This window comes from Eucyclogobius newberryi, unplaced genomic scaffold (genome assembly GCF_026437365.1).
Source record: "Eucyclogobius newberryi isolate DKJ021-1_F unplaced genomic scaffold, fEucNew1.0.hap1 SCAF_4, whole genome shotgun sequence".
NCBI lineage: Eukaryota > Metazoa > Chordata > Actinopteri > Gobiiformes > Gobiidae > Eucyclogobius > Eucyclogobius newberryi.
In genome coordinates, this window is record NW_027316056.1 from 30,937,718 (window position 1) to 30,963,800 (window position 26,083).

The 26,083-nt window shown below is 43.3% G+C and overlaps 2 protein-coding genes across 2 annotated transcripts in view; one reads left to right on the plus strand and one right to left on the minus strand.

The window, feature by feature from the left end:
• Positions 1-1,035: 1,035 nt before the first annotated feature.
• prmt9 (protein arginine methyltransferase 9) lies at positions 1,036-18,281 on the minus strand. The gene is made up of 13 exons (XM_072463067.1): positions 18,263-18,281; positions 17,305-17,502; positions 16,414-16,562; positions 15,450-15,686; positions 15,154-15,321; positions 14,978-15,080; positions 14,387-14,496; positions 13,455-13,647; positions 11,308-11,491; positions 9,293-9,941; positions 7,745-7,898; positions 1,932-2,054; positions 1,036-1,280 (listed from the first exon to the last, which is right to left on the minus strand). The coding sequence occupies exons 2-13, from the start codon at positions 17,500-17,502 to the stop codon at positions 1,041-1,043; spliced, it is 2,508 nt and encodes an 835-aa protein (XP_072319168.1). The 5' UTR covers positions 18,263-18,281; the 3' UTR covers positions 1,036-1,040.
• A 1,599-nt stretch (positions 18,282-19,880) lies between these two features.
• Positions 19,881-26,083, plus strand: part of arhgap10 (Rho GTPase activating protein 10) — a 108,991-nt gene continuing 102,788 nt past the window's right edge. The window contains exon 1 of the mRNA XM_072462758.1: positions 19,881-20,075. Coding sequence (XP_072318859.1) covers positions 19,922-20,075 — 154 coding nt within the window. The 5' untranslated portion in view covers positions 19,881-19,921. The remainder of the gene's footprint in view (positions 20,076-26,083) is intronic.

Below are 26,083 nucleotides of genomic sequence, written 5' to 3' on the forward strand. Positions count from 1 at the left end.
ATGTTACCATAGCGACGACAACACAATCCGTTTCACAAACCTCGAAGCTTTTAATTCAGATTGAGCCATGCTAAAAAATAACATTAAATTTGACAAAAAACGGACTGAAATGAATAGCACCAAGTCGTATGAAGACTTTTGGACTCATGAACATGTAAAAAACACATTTCAGAATAATTCTACTTGTGATGGCGATTATTAACCTGTTGTGTGCATCATTTTGAGGGTCGTTCGTCTTTGCTTGAGCACACACCCAAAAACAACGTGACAGGAAGAGTAAAGGGCATCTGGGTTTAATACAAAACTGCCCCCAGTACCACCTCAGCCATGTTTGTGCTCTAGTCCATGTTCTGGGGCTGTGTGTCCGGCCTGGCTGTCATGGAGATGGTGCTCTAGTCCATGTTCTGGGGCTGTGTGTCCGGCCTGGCTGTCATGGAGATGGTGCTCTAGTCCATGTTCTGGGGCTGTGTGTCCGGCCTGGCTGTCATGGAGATGGTGCTCTAGTCCATGTTCTGGGGCTGTGTGTCCGGCCTGGCTGTCATGGAGATGGTGCTCTAGTCCATGTTCTGGGGCTGTGTGTCCGGCCTGGCTGTCATGGAGATGGTGCTCTAGTCCATGTTCTGGGGCTGTGTGTCCGGCCTGGCTGTCATGGAGATGGTGCTCTAGTCCATGTTCTGGGGCTGTGTGTCCGGCCTGGCTGTCATGGAGATGGTGCTCTAGTCCATGTTCTGGGGCTGTGTGTCCGGCCTGGCTGTCATGGAGATGGTGCTCTAGTCCATGTTCTGGGGCTGTGTGTCCGGCCTGGCTGTCATGGAGATGGTGCTCTAGTCCATGTTCTGGGGCTGTGTGTCCGGCCTGGCTGTCATGGAGATGGTGCTCTAGTCCATGTTCTGGGGCTGTGTGTCCGGCCTGGCTGTCATGGAGATGGTGCTCTAGTCCATGTTCTGGGGCTGTGTGTCCGGCCTGGCTGTCATGGAGATGGTGCTCTAGTCCATGTTCTGGGGCTGTGTGTCCGGCCTGGCTGTCATGGAGATGGTGCTCTAGTCCATGTTCTGGGGCTGTGTGTCCGGCCTGGCTGTCATGGAGATGGTGCTCTTGTGCAGGTTGACCGTGAGGCAGATCCAGTCTCCGCTCCCGACCTCCAGCGGCTCCTGCAGCACCACCGCCGCCTGTTTCCAGTGAGAGTTGTGGCTCAGCGTGCTCACACAGATCTCCTCATTCAAGTAGATTTGATACCAGAAGGGAATTGCCGTCACTCGACCGCTACTCGTGGCCTTGACCTGCCAAAATATGACAGGAATAGTAAACAATGCAGTATTTAAACATGTAATAATCATACATGATAAAAGGTTTTCTAGACAAAATGTAATACAGTATATTTACTTGCATTTTACCGTCTGATTGACAGGACTGTTTTGCATTTATCTATTTCAAGCAATAATACAATATGACCCTGATCTGTGCCCCAGATATGAGGTGTTTATATCAAATATTGAATTCACCAATAACAATTGCAGTGCAGATTTATTCTTAATTACAATAACATTGGACATGTTATAATTTGGTGTTTGGGTTTCCAAGATGATTATCAAATTAAGCAGAACGAGCCTCATGAGTCACTTGGGTTGCCAGTTCTTATGACAAAAAACAGGGATTAAAAACCTGCGGCCAATCATGAATCAGTGCTAGTGCTGCCTCTGCAGCTCAGAGAGTGTTCTTCATACACAGAGAAGTACTTGTATGTGTCCTTTAAGACACTGGCAACTCAGGTTCCGTTGTGATTGTTCCTTTTAAATGAGCATGAGCTACATACCGCACCTTTAACAGATTTAACATTTAAAATAGCAAATCAATAAAAGCGAGTGATATTGTAATATGGTGCCATGGGTTTAAGGCTGATAGCATGTCAGTAATAGTTCTGCTGCCGTTACCTTGACTTCTCTGCTGGTGTAGTTTGCGTTTGTGTCCATCAGGTCCAGGACAAAAAGCTCCACAGATTCACTCAAATGTTTGCACTCCAAAGTGGAGAAGTCCAGGAACACATGCACTGGAACCTGAGGACATAAAGACATCAGAATAACGTTATTATAGAGTACAGTTTTATGCATTTAAACAGGCAAATATAACGCAGCACATTAAGGATGCTCTGGATGGAGTCTGAACACTCACTGCCAATTAGAGCAATCCAACTCATTCAAATGTAATTGGGAAAAATTGTTACGGTAATAAAAAAAAATCTATAAAAACTTTAAAAGTTTCAAATACGATGAACATATTAGCTAAAAAACAGCCAGGCAGAAAAAATAAGAAAACAAATAATAGCACACATACTGTATGTGTTTTTGATTGTTATTATCATCGTTATCATTATTATTATTTTAGTTTAACCCTGATGCCAGTTCCCCTCCTTGTTCCAGTTGGACCTGTTCATTTCATGTGTCTGATGTAACCTAAAGAGTGTGCTTCAGGTGAGAGTTGTAAGAGTCACTGCCCTCTGGGGCCTTCAAAGAACATCTGTTAAAATAAATGATCCTAGAGCCTTAGACCTTATGAAATGAAAGAAAAAAATACAATTCCAACACCAAATAAAGACAAAGAATTCAAAGTGATTTTATCGCTTCATCGCATTTTTCTTCAGCTCCTCAACTTCAAAGAAAACTCGGATCTGAAAATATTCCAAGTTCAACATAAAGTCGACAAAGACTCATAAAGAGCAAGTTTAAGGCAAGGTTTATTATCTTATATCTGCTGTAAAGATAGACTTGTGCTGTCAGTTGGTCGAGTGGTTAAAGCACAGCACACGTGCCGGGCTCCAGGTGCAGCCGTGTCAAGAGTTCCACAATTTACTGCATGTCTTCCCTGCTCTCTCACCCCCATTTCACTCTGTACTTTCCTGTCATTAAAGCCTACGGGCACAACATCTTCAGTACAGTTTAGACTTATATAGTATTAATTACAGCCCCATCTTCAATTCCTAGCATTTTCCCGTAATGCTCTGACTAAAAGGTGATGCAAGCTTGTGAACAAAGGCGCTTGCATCAGGAACATGACAGAATGCAACACAGAAAAGAGAAAGTACACGCATCAAGCGAGCGGCGCCGCTTCTCCTCCGCTGCACCGGCGTTTCCGTGTCCGATCACCGGCTCCACCACGAGCGGCACGCACCACCACGAGCCGCACGCACCACGAGCGAGCGGCGCCGCTTCTCCTCCGCTGCACCGGCGTTTCCACGCCCGAACACCGGCTCCGCGCTCCCGCACCCGCCGCCCCGGAGGTCTGTACCTGGGCGAAGGTGTGGCCCCAGCCCGCCACAGGAGCAGACACGGAGAGCGGGGCACCGGCTCCACCCGGAGAAAAGCAGCCCCATACAACCAAGGTACAGCCCCGTTTCTCTGCTTTCCCCGCTCCACAGACAGGGGCGATCTGGTCACAAAACTGGACTCAAATGCGTCTTGATTGGGCTAGAGCAACGCCGGCGTCTGGTATGTGGACTGCCGCTTCTGTCCCAACGTCTTTGTTTTGTTAGTCGTTTCCACTGTTTTGTTTTGTTCCCGCGTCTCTGTGTTGTCTTCTGTCTACATCCCTGTTCCTTAACTTCATCGGACATAACTGCACCGTCCATCGCTCATCTCCTCCCTCACTCCTGGACTATCTACTGCCCTAGCCGCCAGCTAACAGCTGGCTTAACATCTGCGGAGGTCCGTCATGGTATCGCGGGGCCTCCCTGCCGTGCAGACAAGGTCTGGGGCAACCAACGCCACTCACTCCACCAGCTTCAACACCCGGTCCACTGCTGCTTTTTCACAACTCTCTGCCCACCAGCTTCTAGTTAACCAGCTTCTAGCCACCGCCAACATACTAACTGGATTACTCTCATCTGCTGCTACGTTCCATCTCCTCCTTGGACTATCACTCCCGCGCCTCCAGGCCACCGCTCCACCGCTCCACCAACTTCTCGCCTACTCACCTACACCGCTGCTGACCTTCACCTCCTCAACCATAACCACCGTCTCCCAGCTGCTGCTGCCTCTGCAGCTAGCTCAGCTGGGATCCTTCGCCGGCCCCGCTACATCCACCGGGGCTCTGGTCTCTCCCATAACCAACACTCCAACGACGGCTCACCTATCCCCTCACTCTGGACTAGTTTTCGCCCCCCTGTCACCCCCACCTGCCGCACTGCCAACCTCAGCAACCTCCGCCCCCCCACCCCTGCCCCCCCATCCATCTCCACGCCCCCATCCATCTCCCTTGCACTGCTGAACTGCCGCTCCCTCGCCAACAAATCACCTGTTATATCTGAACTGCTACTGGACAATAACATTGATCTGCTTCTCCTCTGTGAAACATGGCAACAGCCCCTGGACTTCTATGCTCTCAACCAAGCCACTCCCTCCAACTACACTTACACTGCCAAACCCCGCCTCTCCGGGCGTGGGGGAGGTCTTGCTGTTATTCATAAAAAATCTACATCCATCACTGAACTGAACCTCAACCTTCCATCCATCTCATCATTTGAATACCTCGCCTTCTCCCTCCCCAACTCTATCACCGCTATCCTGATCTATCGTCCCCCAAAGCCCCACCCCTCTTTCCTCACTGAATTGTCTGAACTCCTCACCATCGCATCCTCTCTCTCTGCCCGCCTCCTACTCACTGGTGACTTCAACATCCACATTGACTGCCCCAACGCCCCACTGACATCCGACTTCCTCTCTCTCCTGGACTGCTTCCATCTCACCCAACATATTGACTTCCCCACCCATACCAAAGGCCACACTCTGGACTTAGTCTGTTCCTCTCTCCTACCCATATCTAAGCCCCACCCCCTCCCCTTCCCTCTCTCTGATCATCTCTGCATCCTTTTCTCCGCCCCCCTACCCTCGCCCCACAACCCCAAAAAACGCACCATCACCTACCGCAATATCAAGTCAGTCAACCCCCTCACGCTCTCCCAGCTCATATCCTCTGCTTTCCCCCCTGACTCCCCCCCCTCTTCCCCCGACGACTATGCTGTCATGCTCAACACCACCCTCTCCGACTCCCTTGACTCCCTAGCCCCCTGGAAAACCTCCTCCGTCTCATACATCAATCCCGCCCCCTGGTACACCCCTGAACTCCGCACCATGAAGCAGACTGGCCGCCAACTCGAACGACTCCTCAAAAGAACCCGCCTCACCGTCCACGCCGAAGCTTTCAAATTACACATCTCCTCCTACCGTGACGCCAAATCTGCCCACCTCTCCACCCTCATCAACAGCTCCCACCGGAGCCCTCGCACCCTGTTCTCCACCGTCAACAAGCTGCTCCAGCCACCGGACATCACTCCACCCTCCTCCCCTGACCTCTGCAACTCTTTCCTCCTTGCCTCCAATGACAAAATTTCCAAAATCAACAGCTCCATGACTGCGGTCTCCATTAACTCCATCACCACCCCCACCCCTGCCCCCCCTCCTCTCCCTGACCACCCACCCTTCCCTGCCCTCACCACCTTCTCCTCTGTTAACTCCTCTCATATCATAGACCTCATCACCACTTCCAAAACCACCACCTGCTCTCTCGACCCACTCCCAACGACTCTAACCAAGGCCTGCCTCCCTGCTCTCATCCCCCATCTCACCACCCTCTTCAACCAGTCTTTATCCCTCGGCCATGTTCCTTCCATCTACAAACTGGCCTCCATCACCCCCATCCTCAAAAAACCCACCCTAGACTCCGCCAACCTCTCCAACTACCGCCCCATCTCCAACCTGCCGTTCCTCTCAAAAACGCTGGAACGCATCGTCGCCGCCCAACTTCACACCCACCTCCAGTCAAACAACCTCTATGAACCCCTCCAATCTGGCTTCCGCCCACTTCACAGCACTGAAACAGCCCTGGTCAAAGTACTCAACGATCTCCTCACCTCTGCAGACTCCGGGGCCCTCAACATCCTGTTACTACTAGACCTCAGCGCAGCCTTTGACACTATAAACCATTCCATCCTCCTACAAAGGCTGCGCCAACTGGGTGTTGAGGGCTCTGCACTTGACTGGCTCACATCCTACCTCACCAACAGGCAAGAGTTCATTTCCCTCTCCGGTCACTCATCCACCCTCTCCCCAGTAACGCAGGGGGTCCCCCAGGGCTCAGTCCTCGGCCCCCTCCTCTTCATCTGCTACATCTTCCCCCTTGGTCACATCCTCCGCCAACTCAAGCTGGACTTTCACTGCTACGCTGACGACACCCAGATATACCTCACCACCAAATCCACCCAAAACCCTCCCCTCAGCCACATCGAAACCTGCATCTCTACAATAAAATCATGGCTCACTCTCAACTTCCTCAAACTGAACAGTGACAAAACAGAGCTCCTCCTCATTGGCACCAAATCCACTCTCAATAAAACTGGTCCCTTTTCACTCAGCATCGACACCTCGACCATCACCCCCTCTACCCTGGTACGCAATCTCGGTGTCATCATGGACCCCACCCTCTCCTTCACTCCCCATGTCAGCCACATCGTCAAGACCTCATACTTCCACCTCCGCCGCATCGCCAAAATCCGACACTGCCTCACCCTCCCCGCTGCTGAATCCCTCATCCATGCCTTCATCTCCTCCCGCCTTGACTACTGCAACTCCCTCCTCACTGGCATCTCCTCCCATTCCCTCCATAGACTCCAAATGGTCCAAAACTCCGCTGCCCGCCTCCTCACCCACACCCGGTCCCGTGAACACATCACTCCCGTTCTCCGCTCTCTCCACTGGCTCCCCATCAAGCGGCGCATAAACTTTAAAATACTCCTCCTCACCTTCAAAGCTCTTCACCACCTTGCCCCCCCCTACCTGTCTGACCTCCTCATCCCCCACCGCCCCTCCCGAGCTCTCCGATCCTCCTCCTCTCTCACCCTGACTGCACCAACATCCCGACTCAAAACTTTTGGCGACAGAGCATTCTCCCGAACAGCACCCCGACTCTGGAACTCCCTCCCCCAACCTGTCCGCCACTCTCCCTCACTCACAACATTCAAATCCCGCCTAAAAACATACCTCTTCACCCAAGCCTATGACCTCCCCTACCCCTAGCCTCCTCTACCCCATTGCCTACACTTCTACCCCCTGTTACATCCCCATCTTTTTCTCTCTACTTCTTCTGTCTTGTTCATTTTATCTGTATATTAATGTGTTCTGTACGTGTTGTCCCCCCTGTCTGTAAATACCCCCCCCTTTTTTATTATGTTCAGCGTCTTTGGGTCACTGAAAAGCGCTATATAAATAAAAGTTATTATTATTATTATTATTATTATTAACAGTACTACAACACTGAGGCAATCTGTGTTTTATAATTGAGAAATATTGAGTAGAGTTGGAAAATATTTCAGATTTAATACTCCAAAATATAGTTTTACAAGTGTGTGTTATACTGGTAAAATGTTGTGTTTTTCTTCAAATTATGGGGTAAATTGGGGCACCAAGTCATAATCTGTATAATAATCAATATCCACAATATCTACTTGATCTCAAAGATGTGTGAAAATTTAAACTAAACAAATATTCTCTCTTTCGCTTTAATTTGCATCTTTAAAACTGAAATTAATGTTTGTAATTTTGAAAAGAAACAATTTGACTTTTCCCAAGAATAACTGCCGTAAATAACCATCATTAAAAAAAAAGGTAATGAAAAAAATAGTACCGAACAACAAAAAATGTAGATAAAATTCAACAGCAAACAAGAGTGTGTTGAGTGTGTTGGAGCGAGCACTCACGGTGAACTGGTTGATGAAAGGTGCGATGTTGAAGCCCAGAGTGGGCTCGCGGCCCTGGACGGCGCTCTCCAGCAGCAGCATGTCCGACTCTACCAGCATGCCGTGTACTACAATCCTTTCAGGAAATATTCTTCCTCCTTCCTCCAGCAAACACCTGAGGGATCCACATACAAACAAATATTCACTACACAAATTATATGAAAAAATGTCGATAGTTATGGTATATTTATATTTTGTAGCCATTATTTGCACACAAGTATACTTTAACTTTATCAGACCAAATTAAAAAGGCATTAAATATAACTCAGAAGTATCACAAAAAAATTTTAACTCTCACAATTAAAACCCTTACTACACTATTAAATAACAAACTTTTGAAATGGTGAGGGATACCACAAGGGACAGCTTTTGCCCCATTATGGTTTGATCCAAACTATTCATTTAATTAAGACAAATGCTGGAGAAGAACTGGTATTTGGTCAAAATATTTAGCAGGGATGGGCGATATCGACAAAAATGTATGTAAATCTAAATTTTGTTTTTAGTATCTTAATATAAAAATGTAAAACAATGAATAATTATGCCGTCCACACCCTTACGATTGTGACTGTCCTTGGTTGACTGTTTTTTTACAGCACAAAATGTCAGACTAAATCCATTAAAAACAATCCATTCTCATTGTCTCAAGTATAATTATTATTACCGTTTACCCTTATCATTGTTAATACACTAGTTATCTTGCTGCCACGCTTATTCCCTTTACAGAGCTATGTGTATTAACTAGTAATAATATGGCATTTCTTTACTAAATATCAGACCATGAAAACTAAAGTGCACTGTTAATGTTTTATTATATTGATTGCTGATATTGTTTATCTTTTTTTTGCTTGTCCCATGTCTGACCACCTTTATGTGTCCCAATTTGTATCACTATTGTCATATTATCATGGTTTTGATCAAAGTCAATGATGGTCAGACGATATTATGTCAAACCAACAGATATGTGTTAAAAAACATGGCCGTGGCTGGAGAGCCGCGGCGCGGTCAAATTGCCGCGCAATTTCGGGGACCGTGGCATCTCCCTTATAGCTCGTTATAGCCTCATGGCTAACCCTAACCTTAACCCGGCGCGGTCTAAAACGGCGCTAAAACACAGTCAAATAGCGGCGCAGTTTCAGGAGCCGCGACACAAAAATAACATGGCAGTTTCGGCCGCGCGCCGTGGCTCTGCAGACACTCCCAATAAAAAATACCTTTAAAACATATTTGTTGAGGTTTAATTATCAGATAGATGTGAAATGGCTGTAAAATGTGTTACAAAAGTGCAAAAATAACACCTTATGCTCTTATCTGAAAGTTTACAATAAAACTGGTTTCATTTGTACTTTTAATCAGCTCCTTTTGTAGCATTTATACTGCAATTGATACACTTAATATTCAAATTCTGCATATCTCACTTAAATCTCAACACATTGCCCAGTAGGATAAATACGTAGGATATAAATAAATTACAGTAGTTACTGTGAGAGGTTAATGTTTAGCCGTCACCTTGCCAACGAGGCCTTTTCCATCAGTTTCTGCCTGACCAGCCCGCACGTCTCCACGCAGTCCAGCATGATGGCGCTCCAGAGCTTCTCGGTGGAGGGCCTCTGCAGCACGCCCTGGTCGTCCTCGGTGCCGTTCAGCCAGAACTCCAGACTCTCCTCTGGGATGCAGTTGGAGCGGGCCAGCCTCTTGAGCACTTCCTGTTGCTTGCTCTTCTCCACCGAACTGTACGCTTTCACACGACCCTGACTGGCGGCCATGAGGGAGAGCAGCGAGAAGCCTTCGGAAACGTCCAGCACATAAAAACGATCGCTAGAATCTTGCATTTTCTCTCGATTCGCCGACTTCAACTGGGCGAACAGTTGAGCGATCGCGTCCTGAAAGCTCCTGTGGTATTCCGCGTTGTTTACGAGGGCCATTTCGGCAGATTCTAGCAAGCAGACGTCCTCGAAGTCGGTCTGGAGGCTGGCCAAGGCGCTGCACAGCTGGGCCTCGGGGTTTTGGTGGGCCCCGGGGTCCGCCAGGTCCGGCGTCGGTTTGTCCAGGCGGATCTCTCGGCCGTCTCGGAGCACGGCCACGCTGCACAGTCTCAAGTAGGCGTCTCGACACGACACTTCCACCAGCAATTTGTCTCCAGATTTCAGGGCAAAGTCTGGAGGAAAAAGGATAAATGTTGGGATAGAAGTCAAATGAAAGTGCTTCGACGACACGCGCGCTTTGTTAATAGTCAAAAATCTTATTATATTTAAAGGAAAACAACACACATTTAAATTATATATTTGATGGGTGGATTTTTGTATAATTGTAATAACTAACATTTCAAAAATCAGAAGCTGTAATTCAATATTAATTCTGTAATAAGTAAAACTATTTATTTATTTATTTAATAAATATATATATCTACATTCTTAATATATATATATAATATATATATATATATATATATATATATATATATATATTATATATATATATAATATATATATATATATATATATTAATATTATATATATATTTATATTTATATTATTTTGCAATCTATTATATTGCAAGTGTGAAAATAACAAATAATATCACATATAAGTCACTCCGGAGTAGAAGTATGTAAGTATAAATAAAAGTATAAGTCGCACCCCGGCCAAAACTATGAAAAAAAAGGTGCGACATATAGTCCGGAAAATACGGTAATTTGTAAAATTTTTAAAATCAGTGAGAAAAAGAAGTAAACGCCGAAGTAAACGGTGTCTAAACCTGGTGGAGGGAGAGCAGGCCCGGTAGAGAAATGAGATGCGTGGGGCGGGTGCAGCGGGAGGGGCGGGTGCAGCGAGCGGGGCGGGGCTGCGCTGAAGAGGTCCTACAGGAATAACATCTGTTCCCGTCTCCTCGTCGCAGTCATCGGGGAGAATACATATTAATCCCCTATAAGAATTTCATGAACACTAAAGAGTGTCAGGGACGATGGCGGCGCGCCCGTCAGCCGCGGCCGGGAAGCGGATGTAGCAGATGAGAGAGCGGGAGAAAAGGTGGAGACTCCCCAGACACCGCCCTCGCCAATTACCAGGCCTTTGAAACACAGTTGATCCCTGTCAAGAGAGACGACGGGCCCGCGCGCCAACTGGAACATGTCACCTAACGACGGCAACCATTAGCTTCAGCGGACGCTTTGGAGGGAAGAGAGGAGCGTGCAAAGTTTAAAGAGCCTGGAAACTGGAAAACTTCTTAAAATAAACTAAAATCAAACACTGGATCAACGAGAAACTTCATTATTTCTTCATATTTGTATCGATTTGGGTCTTCTTAGAGGGCCTTAGACGGTTCCACACGGTTACTATAGTACCAAAGCCTATTGTCGACGTTTGTGTGACGTTTACTGAGCAATCAAATGTGTCTTAGTATTTTAGATCCTACGAGTTATTGTTTTTTGACCAGGAATATGATGAGTATTTCTCTATATGAGCTAGTCAGTCTTCATAGTGTTTTAATAAGAGTTGGCAGGGGCTGATTGAACATGGTCTTACCCTTGGAGGTGTGGACGGGGTAGATGGCCTGCTCCCAGCACGTGTCCTCGTCAGGCCCAGTGGACAGGCTGTTGTCCTGGTCCAGGTGCAGCTGGAACCAAAGGGCCAGAGCGTCCAGCTTTCCCCCCTGAGTGACAGGCAGCCACACCTTCTGCAGCGGCCTGGAGCTCAGGCCCTCCAACTCCTGCACACACACAAGCAGTCTAGACTTAAAGTGTACTCGTTTTGGGAAATAATTACATGATTTTATTTCATCAAGAAAATGTGCGTGAGTGCTGCTCCGTGGCTGAGTGGATAGTACATGTGCCCTCCATGTGAGCAGCGTTGTGAGTTTGAATCCAGCTCTGGTTTGCTGCAATGACTTTCCCCAGTCTCATCCCCATCTCACACTGTCCTGTCTAATAAAGCCTACGGTCAATAAAGCCTTAAAAAAAAGGATTATATCTAAAAAGATGAATGGTGATTATCACATTTCAAACGTGTGGTTAATGTGATAAAAAAAAGATAAGATAAGATAAGATATTCCTTTATTGTCCCACATGGGGAAATTTCATTGGTGCAACGCAGGTAGATACAGAGCGTAGATACAGAAGAACAGAACACTTATAGGAAGTCTGAAAAACACTTTCAGTAGAAGATCTCCTATAAATAAATAAAAACTCCCATAGACAAATAAATAAATAAATACCATTGCATGTGATCCCGACAGTAATTGCACATGAATATGTGTCACGACAGCACATAGATTGCACATGAATTCCAACAGCAATTGCACATATGACAGAATTGCACATCAGTATTAGGTTAGGTCAGTATTGCGACGGGATAACGTGACGATCTCCGGGTAAGACGACTTACCCGGAGAAGATTATCGATTAGGCTACCCCAAATAACCCGAGTCAACATTTTTCCTCTGGCTCGATAGGCAAATTCTTATTTTTTTTACTTTGAAGGCAAAAAAAAAAAGATCCAAATTTTGTCATTTTTTGAGTCGGAGTGACCACCAGGGGTCAGGCTTCAACAGTCAATGACGGAAAACGTCTATCAACCCGATCGGGAGACTAAATCTCACGATTTAAAGATATTTCAATCGACCTTTTGTACGCCGCTATCCTTTATTTTGGTAGCTAAGGCGAGCGGGGGAACATGCTGGGGGACACGGGCGCCGCCATGTTTGTTGTGATGACGCTACTGGGCGTGTTTCAATCCCAGAATGCATTTGCGTAAGTCAAATTTCACACCCTGACAGAGCCTGGCATTACTCTGGACATTTCAGTTACAAGGGTAATTACGGACTACGACAGAGTCTGAGGACTACGAAACGTCTGAGAAATAAAGTCTGGCGGTAATGCAACACTCGGATGCCAACCGCCATAAAACAACAACAACAACAACAACAACAACAACAACATCCAACATGTTAAAGGCAATATGACAACTCCTACGCGTGGTCAGTTTTATTACAGATGCATGTGGAGGACTGAAAATGAAGACGCGCATGTGTTACGCGGTGCGTTATCAGCCCTTTGAGATGAAAGTCAAGTTAACAAGCGTGGTAAAAAATATTTGACACTGTGGTTCAGGAAGGACCGGTCGGTGAGTCGGCGAAATAATTGAAAAATAAAAGATTTTGACGTTTTTTCAACAAAACGCTAATATTTATTTTTCAGTCAACTAGTTTCATAGCGGGTCGGTCGGGTTACGGCAAACAGACATATTATTTTGCTCAGCCTTAACAGCACTAATAAAATGATATTCAAACGGTTGTTTTGAGCATTGCATGGAAAATATGTAATATCTGAACGCAAAAAAAGCTGCCAAAAGAGCTGCAACAAGGATATGAAGGATTTCTCCATTTCAGTTAGTTAGTTATACTTTATATTATCATCCATGAAACTGTCTGAGAAACACTAACCACCAAAACATTTATAGGTAAAGTTTGGCAAATTTCTACAATTCTAAAATCATCATCTGACCAAAGATAGATAAGGCATTATTTTAGTCAGTCTCACTTCTACTTGTCACAGATCATATCAGTGGATGTGAGGAACCGTAACCATTACGAGCGTGAATGAAACAAAGTGACACGACTAAAAAAAACCTTGGTGAGCACGCTACGCCCCCTTTAAGCTGAACGGTCCGTTTACCTGCACATTGTTGAAGTCGATGCTGAGCGTGGTGAACGGCTGGGTCAGGGCGCTGTAGCCTCCGGGCAGGCGGCTCAGTCTCTCCGTGGTGTAGGGCTCCATGGAGTCGTCTGGCATGGCGCTGCAGCACACCGGGCTCCGGAGCTCCCCGCACGCCGCCAGCGACAGCCCGCCAACCGACGCCACGCACAGACTAAGGAAACAACGTCAGTGCACCCGGAACTGCATGTCCACCGTCTACGGCCGTATCATCTACTCGGAATGTTTATGTGTTTCAATGACATTATTACGCTTATTTTGGACTTTTTGTAAAACATTTTGTATTTAAAAAGGTTGTGCGCGAACCGTGTGTCTTATCTCGTAAATATTTTGATGTGGGTAAAACAAAAAGAGGCTAAAAGGGACGATTAAAAGATTATTACCATATTTTCCGGATTATAAATTGCACCTTTTTACATATTTTTGGTGCGACTTATACTCCAGAGCAACTTATATGTGATATTATTCATTACTTTCACAATGACAAACACAAGAGAGCGCTCTAGGCTCTAAGCGACGCAGAAGAAGAATCAGCACTTCCTCTACCTCTGGAGTTTGTGGAGTTGTTTAGAAGTGACACAGAGGAAGAAGAATTCAGTGGATTTAGTGATTTGGGGTCAAACTGATGCTTTGGTAAACTAGTTAGCATGTTCTTTATGCTATAGTTATCTGAATAACTGTTAATATGTTACGTTAACATACCAGACACTTACCACAGTTCTGTCTGTGCCTCATGTAGCTGAAGGTGTTAGCGTTAGCATACGTACACCTATTCACCATGTTCTCTCATCTGTTATTATTTTAAATTGCATTTCAAGATGAAATGTCTGTTCTTGGTGCTGGATTTGATCAAATACATTTCTGGAAAATACGCTCCATATAATGAGAATGACCTGTGGTGGCGGCGGATCTCGGGACACTCCACGGCCATGGCAAACACAGTGGCTCCGGCTGGAATCACTCGACCAGTGGCAGAGGGTTCGCCGCTTCCCTCATCATCGGACTGTGGAGAGGAAATACAAATAATTAATCCTGCTCAATGTTAGTTCTATTCTACTCCTTAAAGTGCCCCCTACAGGTCGGACAACTCTTTGATATAAAAATGCAGTTAAGATAAGTAATTGATCTTGTAATGAATTTTGCTAAAAAATATAATCACAGAATAGAACATTTTTACGTTTATAATTTCACTTCCTGTTTGTAATCAATGACATCACACAAGTTTTGCCCAGTGTTTGTTGGGTAATTTCCAAATCTAATGTCACCATTATTTTTATGTAACAAATAAAAATATATGTGAGCCACTTTATTTTGTTGAATTCATGTTTAGAGAGTCATAAAAGTCGTTTGTGTAAATTATGTACAAACTTTGACTGGAATTAGTGTCCCTAGTGTGACTATGACAAACATTTCTACACGTGGTGACATTATGGTTTGAGCCTCGTTTCTTTTATAGTTTGTTAAAGTCTTTTCCCACTCATTACCTGCCGTGGCAGGAGCAAGTTGTGCCAAGCGTGAATGAGACTTTCTATGATTCCTTCCCCAAACAAGCCCGCGTCCACCGTCTCCGTGACGACCAAGGACACCCTGAAGGACACAAACGACAGAACATTCAAACAATCCCGTCGACGTTTGGCTCTTATCGTGTGGTGAACTCTACCTTTGTGGGATGTCCCGGGGCACCTCCATCTCCAGAGACTTCATGTGCAGGATGTTGATCTTCCCTCCCAGCCCGTTGTCGCTCACCACCTCGCACGCCAGCTCGTACATGGTCTTGGACAGTTCGCAGGCGTACACGTGCGCCGCGCCCGCCTTCTTCGCGCACATGCTGACAGAAAATCGGTTAGAACAACTCTCGGCGACTCTAATGCGCGGGAAAATAAAACAAACGACTGACGCGACCGGTGCGCGCTACATTCGCGAGTCTCGGCTTCGGCTTTTAAAAAAATGTCTCACCCGAGGATCCCAGTGCCAGTACCTATGTCGAGCACGGTGCTGCGCCCGCTCCGGACGGCCTCGTCAATGGCCCGTTGGTACTTTCGGTTCCTCCCGTGGTCGTTGAGCATGAGGAAGTGCCAGCGCTCCACCAGCCAGTTTGCCACTCGGTAAAAGTTCTCCCGTGCCTCTGGGAAGTCCGGCCTCATCTTCAAGGCTTTGTGGAAGTGGCCGGCAGCTTCGTCGCGGAAGCCCATCCTGTTTTGGAAAGACAGCATTATTACTATTATTATTATTACGCTGATAAATGATTTAATTTTACATAAAAACGTTTTGGGATATCATATTATTTTCCGGGGCAAAAGCATATGTAAAGGTACTTTTGATGTCTCACGGCGCATTTAAACATGCTCTTGAGTTAGAACTTTAAAAAAAATGTGTCTTCTGAAACCACACAAGTCAGGCATTTCCCACGTCAGGGCTCCGTCTATTGGCAGCAGAGGGAATTACATAGGTGAGATAAACAAACCTAGCTTCCCATGTAGTAATGAACACGATTTGACAGCCGAAATGATCAGAATAAACCTGAATAATGGACATAAAGATCTCGGAGCTCTACCGACGTATGATGTCACGAAACTGGAAAATTCGTAATGGACTTTTATTTGAGGATCAGAAGAGCGGACTTACTAAACAGGGTTCATCAAACAAGCGTAAAATGAAGGGAAATAGGCCAATTTTCTGTCTTTTTATACTTAAATGAACTAAAATGAACTAAAAATGCTGTCTAATGTTTCCAAAAAAAATATCACTAAAAGTTGTTTAATCTCTTTGGAGTCAGCTACTTTACATGGGCAAATAGACTCTTCATGCCAGACACTCTTGTGGACATCACATACTGTATCTACCACGAGCACAGTCATTCTTCACATGACTTTGACAGACTGAGCGTGCATGCTGCGTACAGGGAAACAGGTATAAGCACCTGAACAGATGTTCCCCCATGCTGTTCAGGATGACCTCATCGTCAGGGAAGAGCTCCAGAGCCTGCTCGTAGCAGCTAAACAGGTCCTGGATGCGCCCAAGAGAGTCCAGCTCCTCTGACCATTTAAAGAGCGTAAATCTGAAGGAGTCCTGCGAAAAGAGAGCCACGTTATAATGCAAATCAGCAAGGAACAATTAACATAACAAACTGCCAGAGGAGATCTTTAAATCACTTCTTACTCATGTGTCAATTGGCCTCGTTATCATATTTATTTTATTTTGTGCATGCATTTTTTCTCTTTGTCATTCTTCTGTTGTGTGTTATGTTTTTATTTTGTTGTCAAGCACTTTTTAAAGGTGCTAATAAATAATGCTGATTATTATTGTATTATTATTATGACCACATTGCAGACTTTTTTGTCATTTTTATTCTTATCTTTTTATCTGATAGCTTATTATTTTGTTCCTATTGTTGTTCCTATTGTTCCTAAGTTCCTATTTTGTGAACTTTATTCACTCAAAATGCAATCTAATATTTTCTGACTAAACCGCACAATTCATTTCTGATCAATTACGTCAAAATCTTTTCCAGTCTCTTTCTCGTGGACCCAATCTCGCCTCTCGTCTTGTGGGAATTCCCTGTCGTTGACCTTCACCTCTTTTAAAATAGTTTATCCCTTTGTTCAAGATTATCACAGACTTTGCAAACAATGAAATTATACGCTGCTTGTCCAAAAAGTGATTGGTTTGTTGCAGAAGTGTGGTAAAAATGCAGGGGAACTGAATCAACCGCTATCCTTAAAAATACTGAATCAAACACCTTTTCACTAAGCAACACCATGCTTTAAGCTATAAATATTATGACATTTGGTTATTGCTAAACTGTTCTTACTCTTGCGAAGTCTTTAAACACGGGTGCCAGGTTGAGCGCGAGCAGGTAGTGCACAAACGCAGTGCCGTAGTCCTGGTTGAAGAGGCACTGCTGGGCGCTCTCCAAAGAACTGGACACCAGCTCGTTCCTGGCCGGGTCGTCTCTGTGCCGTCTCCTCGTCCTGCGCCCGTGCTTGGGTTTGGTGCTGGCGTTGGGCATCTGGGACACACATTTGAGAGCGGTAACGCGGACAAGTGTCAACTGTGATATGTTTTTATGACAGAAAGGAATGTGAGCTTTCCATTAATTGAGAAGAATACTGCTTTATTATAATTTTGTGGTTTAATATTGTCCATAAATATGCAGAAATAACTAACTGCTGTGCTTTTTTACTCCAAAATATCTATTTTTTTAGTATTCAAAAAAGCTGTGATTCTTTTCTTTTCTTTAAATTTTGTTTTACTTTATTTTATTTTAATAGTCGACTAGTCAAACTTATTTTAGTTTTTTAAATGCATTTATACAGGGGGGAATTCGATGAGTCTCTTTATTGATAGTACTTGATTCATTTATAACCACATAAAACAAATGTAACACAGAATATCTACTTAAAATGTCAATAAAACAACCGATAAGACATTCAGTAAATTATAGATATAAAGTTGATATAAAATGTAACCATAAAGTATGCCAAATGGAAGCTTAGTGATAGAATAACCGTCGTTTCATGAAATAATTGTGCCATTTTGATGATAAAACCTGTTTTGACTGCAAATGTAATGTGTTAGTGTCTTAAAATAGTCCACGATTATTTTAGTAGTCGACGAATCACAATTATTATTTGATTAATCGTTGCAGCCCTATCCTTCGGTATGCATTTCACCATTCTCCCCCTCTCTCTCCCAAACCATCACACTAAGGACAAATATCACTGTTAACCAAATAATAACAGTTTACTTTATAGATGTGGGCAACTTACTGCGTCTGTACGATATTTTGGAGTGGGATGATCAGGGTTCTCTCCTCACTTTACTGTCCCAAAATGATCACAAAGAAGATCAGATCAGGCAGATAGCTAGCATTGCCACTGTTAGCATAATCGTCCATCGCTCTGAATCACACATTTGCCCTTCCGTGGACGAACCGCCTCGGGAAATAATTGCACTTGTGAAATTATTTGTCATCATGTCGTTCCCTTCTGATTTTCGCACATGATTTTGCAGCGTTTAGGGAGGAACGTGTCGCAGAGAAACTTGGCCGAAAGGAAACACAAAGTCCCAATGTCCAAGCTTCCGCGTAAATAGTTTTGTTGTAAATAGATTCTCTCGGCTCTTGGCGTTTTTCGGCCATATATAAGGAATGAAAAATGTAATTAGGATGTTCCACGTGTAGAATTAGAATGTTTGCCGTAATTTTTCAAGTGTTTATTTAAAAAAAAAAGCCAATCTATAAATCTATTCAAAGAGTGTTTGTTGTGCGAGAGAATTTAACGTATTGAAATGGTGGGACTTTATATACAACGGAACTAGTTGAGTGTTAAATCATCTCCTGTAAATGGAAAAAATGGAACGTTTTCAAACTAACAATATTGTGTTGGCATTTTTTGCACCTCAAATGACAAATGTGAAAAGAGTGGATACTGTGAGAAATAACTTCATTCTGTGTACAAGCTGTGAGTGTGCTCTCCGATGAAATCCTAATTATCGTTTTAATATTATAGTCTCTGAAGAAAAAAGAAGGGGGAAAAAGCACAGCGTCATACAACTTTATGACGCTTTTTAAACTTTAGATGCTTTTAAATACAGAGTTTAATCCGTTGCCATTCCATTATATTGTGGCACATCCACCCTCGCATAGAATAATTACTATAATGTATTGAATAAAATGATTGGTCTTGTGGTGTTACGACATAGATGATTGTTATTACACTTTTCTCTATGGGAAAAATCCTGGAAAAAATGTGGGAAATTTACTTCCGCGGGTATATTCTGGGTAACTGCTGATTTATTTATATGCAGAAATATGTAGAGGGAAAAAAAATGAAACAAAAACTAACACAAAACCCCCCACAAATGAATAAACAAATACATGAATAAATGGATGAAACGTTAACAGTAGAAAAGTTCATAATAATGTAACTTTCGTGGGGACGCAAAGCCCTGCCTCCTTCCTAACGAAAGCGGAAGTCGCGGGTCGTGCACATCTTTCTCCTTCTGCCGCTCTTCTGGCTCAACTTTTCGCTCGCGCTCCCACGCACGCAGATGTCAGCAGAGTTTCCCAATCTGTCACTTTAGCGGCAAAGGTGCTGGACACGTTCACGGACGGAGCCGGGACCGGACACTCACACACCGCGGCGTCCCCCCCCCCCACACACCACCGCGCGGATCTACTACATCTTCGCACCGGGGACGTTTTTCTTGCACTTTTTTAACCCACCCGCTGACAAACTTTTTCCCATATTTGACAACCGTGGAACTACACCCCGCGCGCGCTCCCGTTCCCCGCAAGGGCAATGCTAACGCGCTAGCCTCCGCCACTACCACTGCTATGTTCGATATCGCGCCCGCGCCGATCCGCGTTTAAACGGGACTTTTCTTTCCTCCTTCTGATCGCTGCGCTTCGGGACCCGGGTGGAGACATGGGGCTACACCCGCTGGAGTTTAGCGAGTGCTACCTGGACAGCCCCGGCTTTAGGGAGAAGATCAGGGCGCAAGAAGCCGAGTTGGACAAAACGAACAGGTTTATCAAGGAGCTGTACAAGGATGGAAAGAACCTCATCAATGCAACGAAACGTAAGTCTGTCAGCGAGTTCGGTTTGGCGAGGCAAAATTGTTTCCGTCGCCGCGTAAATGGTGCTTTTGACATGGTTAACCGCTCCCCTCTGTGCAGAAGCTCTGTCCACCTTGTGTTAGTACTTTGCACAGGTGTGTGTGCTTAGCTGGGACATGACTGACTGTTGCATTCTGGGAAATACACATTTTAAAAGTTTGATAAATCTTAACTTTTTTTTTCTTCTCCAATTTAAAATGTTCCCTTTCTGTCACCATATTTTTACTCCCACTTTTATAAAATATTTGACTAATTTTAGTATAATTGTTGAAGTCTTATAACAAGTCTCAAGAGTTTTATTTTGACAGTATGGAATCATGATTTGAGATGGTTTGATTTGTGTTTCCTGCACCGGTACTTCAGATTTAATTCGCTTTTCTCATGAAAGTGTATATGACAGGTTCCCGTGTTGTGTCTTAGTTTGGTGTGATAGTACCTGGAAGTACCTGTGGTAAGTATTATCACAGTTTTGTATCAGTCAAATGGCAGCTTGTGAAGAAACATGGAACAATAAAAGGGACAAGAAGTGGTGCTGAGTTCTAAACCTGAATCCCTCTGTCTATGTCATCAATAAGGGACATAACTGGACAATTAGCGTAATATCATATGTCTATCATAATAACTATTAATATATTTAACATTTAAACTTCCTATAAGTTATCTGTCCTTTCCCCCTCTATCTACCTGCGTTGTAACACCAACATTTCCCCATGTGTGGACAAGAAAGACATATCTTATCTTATCTTGTATATTAATTTTACCCCATGCTTACAATATGGTTGCTAGGTAACAATTATAGATTGACCTATGTCATGGCTGCAGTCCGACCAGGAAGTAAAAGTATAAACGTGAACGAAATGGTCAAATTGAAGAAAAGTAGTAAATGTTTTCAGTAAAATAATGAAATGTGTACTTTATATACGACTCTTACTGGAGTAGTATTTGTAGTGAATAATACCCTGAAAAAAAGAAAGACAAACAAAACAAAGCGCACCAACTGTAGCTAGTAATGCTACTTTACACTGCACATCATATAGCCTAGCATGTTTATGAATGGAAATGCTAAATACAAATTGTTTGCGCTTGAAAACGCAGAGCTCAAAACAACCTAATCAATTTAACCGAGGACTTTGTTTTGAAACCTCAAGGTCATCCGCTAAATGACCAAAAAGTAACACACCCATTGTGTTACCCACGGCCGCGCCATTATTTATTTTTCCTATAGACAATCGCGATGAAGGTTATTGGGTTGTTTCCCGTCCGCCGCTCTGTTTGCGCGCAGCCGCACTCCTCCTCTGGGTTAAAATGATTAGATCGTTATCTGTTTGAACTCTAGCCTCTGTGGGCGGGCTCGCGGCGCTCACAGCCAGTCGTATCCAAACACAGGAGCGCCTCTTCCTCGCGCCGCTCCTCTTAAAGCGCTTTTACAAGTTTAGACTGCACTTCGTCGAGCAGCGTTCTACAGAGCTTGTAAAGTTGTAGTTAGGCGAGTTGAAGTTTTGACCCCATGCAACAGTTTTAGCGTGTTTTCTACATTATTTCGGCGGCGCTGAGTGTACGGATTTGTGTTTGTGGTCGAAATGGAAGTGATTCGAGATTGTCTGACTGTTTAGTTTTGAGAGGGAGGTGATGTACAAGGTTGTTATTTGAAAAATGTGCAAACAAGTGTGGCGAACTATATCAATTTGAGTGGATTAGATGATACAATATCCACAGCAAAAGAACAAAATGGACTTTATAGAGAAATTGTGTCGTACAATGAGCATAGACCTCTCCAAACACGCTCGGAAATTCACAGGATTCTTATTTTTCTGTGTACAATGTGCACTCTGAACGCAATGCTAACTTTATAAACGTAGCGCAAGTTTAATCGCAATTGCAATACCAAAAAAATATATAGTTTTTCCAAAATCGTGCAACCCGAATGCAAACGTTATACCCTGTAATCTGTTGAAAATCTCTTGTTATTTTATTATCATTGTTTCATTTACCGCATTTTCTGGACTATAAGTCGCACCAGCCCAAAAATGCATAATAGAGAAGAAAAAAAACATATATAAGAGTATGAAATGCAGTCGCAAGTGTGAAAATAACAAATAATATCTCACATAAGTTATATATAAGTTTAAGTATAAATATAAGTATAAGTCGCACCCCGGCCAAAACTATGAAAAAAGGTGCAACTTATAGTTCGGAAAATACGGTATTTCTTATTTTGAGCATCGCGTTAACCTGAATAACAAATAAATCAAGACATTACATATTCAGGTCGTTTAGGGGAAATATTCAGATTTGAAAGACTGAAATAAACCCGCCAAAACGTTTTCGTGCTTGTCGATCATCGTCAGCTGCTGACTAATTGGGGCCCAGGGCGAGAAGGCTCACACGGGGCCCTCTTATTGAGAAATGATTGGAAGAGGGTCCACTTTTATGCCTCCATTCTTCCCAATGTCTTGCAACCTACAGCATCTAACCACTTCATAAATAATCAGGTTCTAAGCACTATTTTCAAGACTAACAGGATCAAAATCAGGATTATAAGTTATCTATAAGAAACCCATATCAAACAAATCGTACTCTCGTTTCTCGACCAGTAAAACGGGTTGAGGAGCCGTGGACTGATGCGTAACTTCTCCGCGGTTCTTGTCTAGTTCAAGGGCGGCGCGAGTATCGTCACAAGCCACTTTATTATTCTGTGAGAAGAGTCCACCTGACTCGGGGTTAAAGGGGCACAAAGGTCGCGTAATGGTAAAGCTGCATTCCTGTACGCACCTGGTCAATCCCTAGCTTTTTTATTGTCCAGCTGAAGGAATTTTTAAGGACTTCACGTGGTTTGAAGTCTGTTGAAAATGTGATAAGTGTGTGCAGCTTGTGTCGACACATTTGGAGATGAAGAGTGGAAATGAAATGCGCTCTGTTTGACATATACTTTGCTTTTATTTGCTGGTATTCAGTATTAAACCATAACGTACGCAAATTCTTATTTTACATTTTGTTCAATGTAAATCTCAGTATTGATCTAAAATGGCTTAATAATAGAAACGGGTCTTTGGACTTCCTGTTCAAACCTGCAGATCTGTGAAGCCCCGCCTCTTCTTTCATTTCACCGTAACGAGCTGCGGATGTTAATTTTCTGCCTTTTTAAATAAAATAAAATGATTATGCTAATGATGCTGTTAATATACTACATGTATACCCCGGAATCTGACATTTATGAGTAAAGATTCTCCACTACAGAGCAGGGGCAGGGATGGGGACATTTTCTGAGCACTTAAGCTTGAAATGCAAGACAATACAGAACACAGACGCAATACATCTTGAAGTAATATTCAAGTTATTGCCAATATAAAGTGGATAAAACCTAATAAAAGATGTCCCTCATCTATAGTAGAATACTCGATCACATGAGGTTAGCTGATTCTCTTTTCTATTCTGCTTACATGGCTTACGTTATGTACCAAAATGTTTCCATTGTCTTTACTTTTACAAATATGTTGTCGCGTGTCCCCTGTCGCTCTCAGAATGTTGTCCATCCATTCAAAGAGCGGTATGTCATGTAGCGATGTCACGATTATCGGGTTAATTGATCACCGTGATTATTCAGGTCACAATATAATCTTAAGAACCAAAAAATAATAATCATGACAAAAAATGGAAGCAAAATAAAGACTTTTTCCAGTCCATTTTAAAATAGATAGATTAATAGATAAAAATGTAAAGAACATTTTTTATCTGGCTGTTTTTGTCAAATTTAACTTTATTTCGTCTTTTTGAAAGTTAAATTTCATAAAGCCGGTCACAAACTTGAGGAACATTAACATGTCAGATCACGGGATGAAATAAAATAAAGTATTTCCCCTGTTGTTTTGTAATAATGTCTGAATAATCGTTAAATTGTGATGTTTTTTTCCCCCTGAATAATCGCAACACCAACATTTGATATCACGACATCCCTAATTTCACATATGTTAGGCAGAGCAGGGTGTAACGGAGCGTGTGCAGGTCGTGAGGCGTACCTTTTGGCCGTTTTAAACCGTTCAATCAGCAGAGGTAAATTGGTGTTTGTGGCAAAGTTTAAATGCTGTTTTCGCCAAGTCGACTCTCCTTGGTAATGACGGCAAAACACCCGCCGCATTGCCACAGCGACGCCAAATCATCTCTCCAGCAACCCTCAAATCAGTACATTTGATTACTGCTGACATCTGATTTTTATCATTATTCAACATTATTTAAAGTAAGTAAAATAAAAGAGGTAAAGTTATTCCCGTTTTTGAGAAATAGATTGTCCTATCAGAGTGGTATTCCCAAATAGATTTCAACATTCATGCAGATAACCTGAACTACTCTAGTGATAAACGCTGTTAAATTAATCGCAAAAGTGCAGGAATGCCCCAAATTTTTTTTTTCTTTTAATCAGCATCATTTGCATCATTTTTTTTAATTTTTATCCATTAACGATGCGTATCAAACAGCATTCAAGATTATCTACATTTCTGTAAAACAATGGTGGTAAAAACATTTCGAGCCATACTGTGAGAGTGGTATTCCCAAATAGATTTCAACATTCATGCGGATAACCTGAACGACTCTTGTGATAAACGCTTTAAGACTTACTTACATTAGGGGTGGACGTTTTTGACAAAAATATATATCTTTATTAATATATTTTTTTAGACAACATTCTTGGAAAAGCAATGACATCCAAGTATTTTCATGCGTTATAAAATATATGCTTTTATTTGTGTCTATTTTTGGCATTGATAATACGCAGTGGGGGTCTAACCTATCTATAACTTAGTCAACCATTTGACATTTTTAAAGTACAAGAGCAATCTGCTTTCACAAATACTTTAAACCTGCATTCTTAAAAGCTCACACTGGGCCTTGTTCATTGTTGGCCCTGTGCGCGGGCTATAATGTGACTGGTGTTAATCTAAACAGCGGGCGGAGTCATGTGGTCATTACACGGACATGACTCTGATAATGTGGCTCTGGGTAAAGTCTTTCTCTGCGCTCGGATAAAAGCTGTTTGTGCTCGTCTCCTCGTCCTCCGCTCTAATGGGACTGTTTACGACGACTGCGACTGATGTAGTTTCTCTTTGAAGTGTTTTTGAAACCGATAGCAGCCGTCAAACTGTCGGCGCGTCACGAATGGGCCGTTGTTCAAAGATGGTTGTTTAAAAAGCTTGCCTACTACGAGGAGGAAAAACGAGGAGCACGATTGGGAATGCACCAATATGTTTAAAAAGTCGCAAAAAATGTCCAATGACAATATAAACCGAAATAATTGAACCACTTGCCATTGAACTGAGATCTGTTATGTTTTTTGTATTTTAGATATGTGTCATTGAAAGATAACATCACTAGATCTTCATCATTTTACATTTTGCTCATTGTAAATCGCAATATTGCTCTAAAACGGCTTAAAAATCGAAACGGTTCCATTGACTTCCTGCTCAAAACTGCAGAACTGAACAGAACAAGATTTTTATTTTACGCGTTTTCATGAAATTGTTATATGCCATTTTAGAACCCTACATGTACTCACCTGGAGTCTTCGATTTTCAAATGGCTACAACTAAATATAGGGATGTGGGCGGGGATAGGGAGTGGGTGAAAACTGACATTTTCCGAACACTCGAGCCTCAGTTGCAGGACAATACAGAATTAACTCAAACACGCAGCAATCAATCAAAATACTACTTTGAGTAAAGAAATGATGAAGAAACTAGGCTAAAAATCTTTCGGTAAAGTTTGTTTTGCATAACACTTGCTGTTTTTAAAAGGGACAAACGCAGACCATACTGTGCGGGTTTGTTGATAGATATTAAACCGATAACCACCACATTTTATTCATGAAATAGCGCCTGAATTGTACGACATAAAAAAACGGTGTGACCCTTCTAATTCCGTGTTTTGCTTCGATAACATCAGCCCCTCAGTCCCCTCTGTTGTTGTAGTATCTCCCCCT